At 38.0% G+C, this 7,804-nt stretch overlaps 1 protein-coding gene across 1 annotated transcript in view; it reads right to left on the bottom strand.

Annotated features, from left to right (window-relative positions):
* Positions 1-5,040: 5,040 nt before the first annotated feature.
* TMPRSS11A (transmembrane serine protease 11A) overlaps positions 5,041-7,804 on the bottom strand; it is a 70,843-nt gene continuing 68,079 nt past the window's right edge. The window contains exon 10 of the mRNA XM_023737818.1: positions 5,041-5,431. Within this exon, the coding sequence (XP_023593586.1) occupies positions 5,270-5,431 (162 nt within the window). The 3' untranslated portion in view covers positions 5,041-5,269. The remainder of the gene's footprint in view (positions 5,432-7,804) is intronic.

Here is a 7,804-nt window from a genome sequence, read left to right as displayed (position 1 = left end):
CCAGCTTTTCATCTTTCATGATATTGGGGAAGTTTTCTGTCAGCAATTCTTCAATGATCCTCTTTGTGTCTTCTGTTTTCTCCCCCTGTTCTGGAACTCTGATCACTCGTAAATTTTTGATTTTGATTGTATCCCACATAATTCTCAGGGCCTCTTCATTTTTCTTCATTCTTTTTTCTGAGTTTTCCTCAAACAGAGTTGTATCCAAGTGTTTGTCTTCAGTTCTGTTGACCCTGTCTTCCACCATTTCTAATGTACTCCTCAGTCCTTCTGTGACACTCTCCATTTCTGAAATCTTGTTGTTTATCTTTTGGATTTCTAATTGTTGTTTTTGTATAATTTCTAGTTGTGAATTTATTTTGGCCATTTTGTTCCTGTATTATTTTCCTGAATTTTTCCATTTTGTGGTCGGTATTTTCCATGAATTTCTCTGCCATTCCCATGATTTTGTCTTTTTTCCTCATTTTTTGTCTGCTTTTTGCTTTAACTCTTGGATAATCCTGAGTATTAGAGATTTGAATTTCCTATCAGGTAGTTCTAGTGCCTTTTCTTCTACTGGAAAGTCATCTGGTGTTTTATTTTGTACGCCTACTCGAACCATCCTGTACTCTTTTTGTAAATGTTTGGATATTGTCTGCTGTTTTGGGGGCATTCAGTAGTTATTTTTCTAGTTTATTGATTGTAGATTTGTTTGTTTTGTCCTTTTTTTTTTTTTTAAATTTGGCTATGTCTGAGCAGGTGTGCTGTGTGTTCTTTGTTGTTTGCTCGTCTGTGGGCATTATACTTTTCACCTCCGTCTCCAATTGTCAGGGTCAGTTTGCTCAGTTATGGTACAGCAGGGCAAGTATAGCTAAAGAGGAGTTGCTTGAATAGGTTGTTTGTGGCACTTAGTACATCCACCAGGGCGGGCTGGTAATCCGTGCAGGGCAGGCTCCGGTAGGCTGTGCCTGTACTGCTCGTTGGTGTGATATTAAGCGCACAGTGCAGGTAGGCAGGATGGAGTGGGGAGATTGTGATGTGTGGAGCTAAGGTGGGTATGGGAGAGAGGAGAGAGGAACAGGAGCCAAAAACATGCAAACAGACAAAAAAGAGTGCTAGGGGAGCTTGCCATTGGATTGGAGAGATGAGAGACAATGAAATGGAGAAAAACAAAAAGGAGAAGAGGAAGAAAAAAAAGAAAAGAATGAATAATTAAAAATTAGAAAGAAAAAAGGCAAGCTCCCAGGGATCCCACTAGTGCGGCTATGAGATCTGGGTAAATTGTTCCCAGGAGTTGAAGTACAGCCTGGCTAGAAGGCTTTGAGATGTCCCTCAGCACCAGGTATTCAGGGGACAGGAGGAGAAGGAAGGTATAGAGAGACAAGAAACTGAGTAATGAAGAAAGGGAAAAAGAGGGAAAAGAAGACAAAACAAATTTTAAAAAAAAGAACGAGAAAATGCAAAAAAGAAAAAAGAAAAAGAAAAAACACAGAAAAAGAAGTGCTCTCAGGGATCCCTCTCCGCATCTGCGCAAGCTGAGGGGGTAGGTCGCAAGGCGCGCAGCACTGCCTGGCCAGAACAGGCTCCCGATTTGAGAAAAGAAAAAGAAAACACAAACAATTCAAAACAAACAAATAAACAAAAGCTTCGGGGTCCCACCTGCGTGGCAGCATGGACCAGGAAGCAGTTTCACATTCGAGCGGAGTTTCACAGCCTTTCAGGAAGAAGCAAAGACGGCACATGGAGCCAGGTATTTGAGTGAAAGGAGGGGGAGGTGGTGAGATCTAAGGAAGAAATGAAAAGAAGCTGTTAAAAGCAACACCAGCAGCCAACAAATGGCACTCAGGGAGTCAGCCAGTACAGGCTGGTGGAATCCAAGCAACTGGTTCTTCCCAGCCAAGAGACTGTGGCTGCAGGAAGCAGAGGAGGCAGAGTGGGGATGAAGAAGGGTGGGGGTGGGAAAGCGTATATCGTTGGTTACTGGCTATTCTCTCTCCTGCTGAAAGCTCTGTGAAGCTGCTTTCTTGTACCGCCTGTTCGCTGGTCTCTCATAGGAGTCCAAGATGGTGGTTCCACACTGCGTTAGCTGATAGGGGACCTCTGCATGTATGTCTCCTCGCTCTCTGTTTTCCTTCAGTTTCTTATTCCATTTGGTGCTTAGCTGAGTTCTTTATCTCTACATTTGATGCTTAGGGTTTCAGGATTGCTGTTTTCTCTGTTTAGCTTAGTTTTTCAGATCTTTACTGTGGAGAGAGGTCGTGGTGCTTCTGCCTAGAGTGCCATGTTGCCAGATGTCTACTGTTTCAGCTTTTAATATGTACGTATGGAGTTGTGATTTAAAATGTATTTCTTACTGTGTGTTGTGTCAAGATAGAGAAATTCTAATGGAAGGGTGTATTTACAAAACCTGTCTTCATGATGATATTTAATGGTACTCTGTAAGTATACTCTAGTTTAGGCAGGAGTATGTAAGCAGCCCTCTCAGCACATTGTGTCGGAGGATAAATCTGTATTTGAAATTATCACTGTACTGACATACCAGTCATTTATTCTGATATTTCTTTTAGGAGTATGATAGTAAATATTCAACTTAATCAGAACACTATATATGTTGAATAACCAACCTTTGAGCTGTCTCTTGCATTTCTGAAAATGATCAAATGCTTTCAGAGAAGTGGTTCTCAACTGGGGGGCAGTTTTACCCTCTAGGAGACATTTGGCAATGTGTAGAGACATTTTTTGTTGTCACAATTTGGGAGGAAAGGAAGTGCTACAGGCATTTAGTAGGTAGAAGCCAGAGATGCTGCTAAAAACATCCCACAATGCACAGGACAGCCCCCCTAACAAAGAATTATCCAGCCCAAAATGTGAATAGCACCAGGGTGGAGAATCCCTTCTTCCAGTGACCCAAACTAGTTATTTTAAAGAAATGTAATTCTTACAACAGTTGAAAGAAAGATTCATACTAGTTATAAACATAAACTCAGTGACATTGTTTGTGGTATGCACTGATCACCAACTGTATTATTAGATTGAGAATGATTTTATATAATCTTTGCTTATATGTGGCCCAGAATGAAATAGTGCACAAAACAGTTTAATCATATAAAGTTTATAAATCTAAGATCATTTCCTGTATCTTAACATTAAAAGTCACATATCTTACCACCATAATACAGAATATTTTATATGCCTATGTATATTTATATGTATGAAAAAGCAGCTTTGTCTTAAAGTAAGTTCAAAGACTTGGCAGCCAGCTGCCTGATTAAATCACATCATTTAAAATCCTGGTCTTAAGAATTTCCTAAGGTTAATCAGATTCAGTAGCACTCACTGAAATTTTTATAGATCTGATGATTCAATAAATATAATGAAGACAAAGATATTATATAATATATATAATGATAAAGGTATAAGAAAGAGGGTATGTGGATTGGAAATTAGATCCTAGGCCCATTGGGGTTACTAACTGCCTAAGTAGCTTCATCAGGTCATTTAAGTTTCTTGGCTTTAGTTCTCTTATCCATAAACTCAATGCGTTGAAGTATATGATTTGTACGGTCTCTTCCAAATCTTAAGATTCTGAGTCTAAAGTACAGATCACTTTTTTGGAATGAATTGTAAATCTCTTTTAGATTATTTTAGGACTATTTTCTTGCCTTCTCAGTAGCACTATGTGGGGAAAAGTATTTTGAAGTACTCCATTATGCCAATGGTTTGGCTTGTATTTGGACTACAATGTGTAAAAGATACCCCAGCCTTTAAACCTGACATTTATACAGCATTGTCAAGCAGAGTAACAGCTTCCACAGAGCCTTCATTTAATTGTGTCATGGGATGCATGAGCCTGGTTCTCTGAATGACTTCATTTTGTTTAGGAGGTATACTTGCTCTTTCTGACCACTTCGTTCACTGCATTCTTCATGGTAGATGCTCAGAATTTGTATCTTTAAAAAAAAAATTTTAACTAGTATTTCATAACTGTAACAGTCAGGCTACTGACACAAGCCAGACAAGGGAATAAAAGTTGTTGTTTTTTTCCCCTATGGAGAAAGACAATGCTCTTTGTTCTCCTAGTATTTTTGTAAATCCTCAGTCAAATTTTTCTAGGTATTTAGCCTTACAATAGTAATGTATAAAATCTACCTCTGGTGGTCTAAACAAGGAGCCCTGGTGGTGCTGTGGTTAAAGGTCTCAGCTGCTAACTGAAAGGTCAGCAGTTCGAACACACCAGCTGCGCTGCGGGGAAAGATGTGGCGGTATGCTTCCGTCAGGATTTACAGCCTTGGAAACCCTATGGGGCAGTTCCACTCTATCTTACAAGGTCACTGTGAGTCGGAATCCACTCGATGGCAATGTTTTTTTTTTTTTTTGTGGGATGGTCTAAACGTGTAAATGCATCTATAAAATACCGTTCTTGTGCCCTGGTTCTGGGACTGCTCGTGAAGTAACATCACCTTCCCAAATTTTTTTCTAAAAAAAATTAATAATAATTTTTAATTAATTCATCATACACTCATTCACCAGTCATGCTTTCTCTGGGTATATTGTAGCGTAGGGATATGTGTGTGTTGAAAATCACCAAAAAAAAAAAAAAAAAAAGAGAGAGAGGCATCATAACTGAAAAAGTTTAGAAGATCTCTGGCTTGGTTTATCACTGGATGTTTTCTAGATAAAACTTTCTTTTATGAATGTCCCTTAAGTGAGTTTAGAAGTAGCAAATTTATGTCTTATGGTAGAAAAATCTCTTTGGAACATCTACAAGAATAAGGGAAAAATGTATTTGAGAGTTCTGGAAAAATGATAAGAAATTATGTAAGGGGTTCCTGAAGTCTTTGAAAAAATAATTTTTAAAAAATTTCTCACTTAAGGGGACACCCCTGACAAAGACACTCAAAATCTCACTGGTTATCCTCGTAAAATCTGTATGACTCCTTATCTATACTCCAGCTTACATGATATGAACAGTGGAGTATCCGTACTTACTTGTCAAGTCAGGCTAAACTGACTCATTATTTTACAAATGAAAACCCCTTTTACTGCCAACTTTTTGGTTAACAGCCGAGTTCTTAAGCACTGCACCACCAGTGCACCGTTACACATTGACTGTGAGTTATTGGTTGATTAAAGTGCTTTTAAAATAAATCATGTCATGTGTCAAGTGTTGCTGGGCCCATTCATTTACTCTTTTTGTAGTACACTTTATTGTATTACATCCACCAAATACTTGAATTCTTATATATGTATGACCTGCATACAGCTCTCTTTGTTTAACTTGTATAGTGAATTAGAGACCTGTTTTTGAAGCAAGCCACTTTCGGTAATAAGTCACTTTTGTGTAGACTCCAGGTTTGTTCTTTTGTCCACAGTTATCGCCCCAGCTCACAATTCCAAGGAGATACCAGGTATCTTTAAGATCCTTTGCAACTAAAGGTCCTCCAGAATCACCCTGATAATTAAAAAATAAAGAAAATTAGCTAAATATAAAGTTTATTATTTAAGATATTCTGATTAACCACATATTTTACTAGTGGACAGTTCATATATGCACATATTACCAAAAACCAAAACAAAACAAAAAATCCATTGCCATAGAGTTGATTCTGACTCATAGCGACCTTATAGGACAGAGCAGAACTGCCTGATATTGTTTCTAGGGAGTGGCTGGTAAATTCGAACTTCCAACTTTTGGTTAGCAGCCAATCATACAATAATTACCAATCATAGAATAATTAATTGAAACATGGATTTCAAAAACTTATAAAGAGCCTTAACCTCCTTGTAACTTTCCTTCACCACATCTTTACATTTATAGTATTTTCATTTTTTGTTAAATTAATAATCAGTGTTTACATTAATATCACTTTGTAAACATTGTTCACTGATGACTCAAGTAACATATTTTGATTATATGACCTTTCATGGGAAAACTTTGATTTCCAAGAATTAGTAACAGATTTTTTTTTCCCCTTTTGTCTAGTTTTCTATGGGTCTCTGGCACATGTTGAATACTCCAAAAGATCTATGAAGCTCTACCAATTTTTATTAATGCTCAAGAATATCAGATAACTTGTAAGTTCTTTTACCCCTCTGAAGACCTTCCTGTACTCACCTCTCCAATCCCTCTTCCTCACCCACACACAGACACACACACACACACACACACAAACACACACACACACACATAAACACACACACACAGTCACACACATGCAGACACATATCCCTCCCTTTTTTCTGCTCTAACTTGGACTGGTTACTCTCTAAGTCTGGTGCAGAGCTGTAATTATGAAATGTTTCTTCACCATTCTCTTGTGTTAGATCCATGATATTTTTAGTCCCTTATCTTCCTCTTTCTCTGTTTACTCCCTCATTTTTCTGAGGTACCCTCTCTAGTGGTTTCCTAAGAAAAAGGGTACAGGAGGTACGGTTTTTGAGTCATTGCATGTCTAAAATGCCTTATTCTAGCTTCACAATTGATTATTAGTTTACTTGGGTAGAATTTATGCTGAAATAATTTTTCATTTGAATTTTGAAAGCATTTTCTGATGTCTTGTAACTTCTAGCATTACTGTTGAGAAGTTCTGTGTGGGTCAGATGCCTCTTCCTTTGAAGCTTCCAGGTTGTTCTCCTTATCCCTAATGTTCTGACATTTCATGATGGTGTGCCTTGGAGAAAAATCTATTGTGCTCAGTGCTAGTTGGGTCCTTTCAATAGAAGACACATGTGCTTCAGAACTAAGAATGTTCTTCTATTATTTCTTTAATGATTTATTCCCATGTCTTCTGTTTTCAGAACTTCTATTCATCTGATGTTGGACCTCCTGAGTTTATTCTCTAATTTTCTTAACTTTTCTTCTCTTTGCCTTTTTTTTCTTCAAGAGAGATTTTCTTAATTTTATGTTCCAATTCTTCTATTTGGATTTTAAAAATTATTGTTAACTTACTTCTATATTCCTAGGTCTGACTCTTGTTCTTTGATTGGTTCTAGAGTAAAGTGTTAGACCATAATGGAAGCTCTGTCCATGTTTATTGGATAGGTGTATGTGTAGTTGGGGGGCTTGTTGGCTCATCCTCTTCATTCTGGTTAGGAACTTCCAAATATTAGTACGTGGAGATCTTTTCTCTGAGCTGTGAGTTTGTCTAGAGAAGAATCCTGCATGGGTAGGAAATTGGAGGAGTGGTACACACCCAGCTGTAGCATTTTGAGGCAGGGCATGGGAAGAGGCTGAGCCACTTTCATGTAATTCCCATATTTTCAGCTCCATAGTTACCCCTGATCTCTGCTCTGTCTGGTGTAACTGAGTTCAGTGTATCTCAGATTCAACTGCCACCGAAAAGAAACCTCCTGTCTCTTGAATCTGTATGGTTGGTGGAGGGAGGGGTGTGAAGTAGAGGGAGTGATTACCTGGTTATTCAGGGAAGAGAGGAGTTGGTGGGAAGGGGGGAGAAGAGGAAATCCATGTACTGTCCGTGAAGTCTTTAACCATTCTCCCTATTTTCTAGCTTGTTCCTGATCACAACATTCAGCATACCCTGATCTCTTAAAGTGTTGTGCTTTACTTATATTTAGTATTCTATACCTCCCCCCACCCAAGACATTTCCATTTTGTTTTAACTTCTCTGCTAAGTCAGTTACAACTCAAACTTCTCTCTTTTTCAAGATTTTGTTGACAACTCTTCTCAACTTTCTCTTTTTCGTCCTTATTAGTTCATACTTTTTTTTTTTTTAATATTTTATTGTACTTCAGGTGAAGGCTTACAGAACAGATAGTTTCTCATGTAACAGTAACACACATGCTGTTTTATGACATTGGTTAACA

This window comes from Trichechus manatus, unplaced genomic scaffold, assembly GCF_000243295.1.
Source record: "Trichechus manatus latirostris isolate Lorelei unplaced genomic scaffold, TriManLat1.0 scaffold00108, whole genome shotgun sequence".
In the NCBI taxonomy this organism is placed as follows: domain Eukaryota; kingdom Metazoa; phylum Chordata; class Mammalia; order Sirenia; family Trichechidae; genus Trichechus; species Trichechus manatus.
This window is presented reverse-complemented; position numbering and strand designations above follow the sequence as displayed.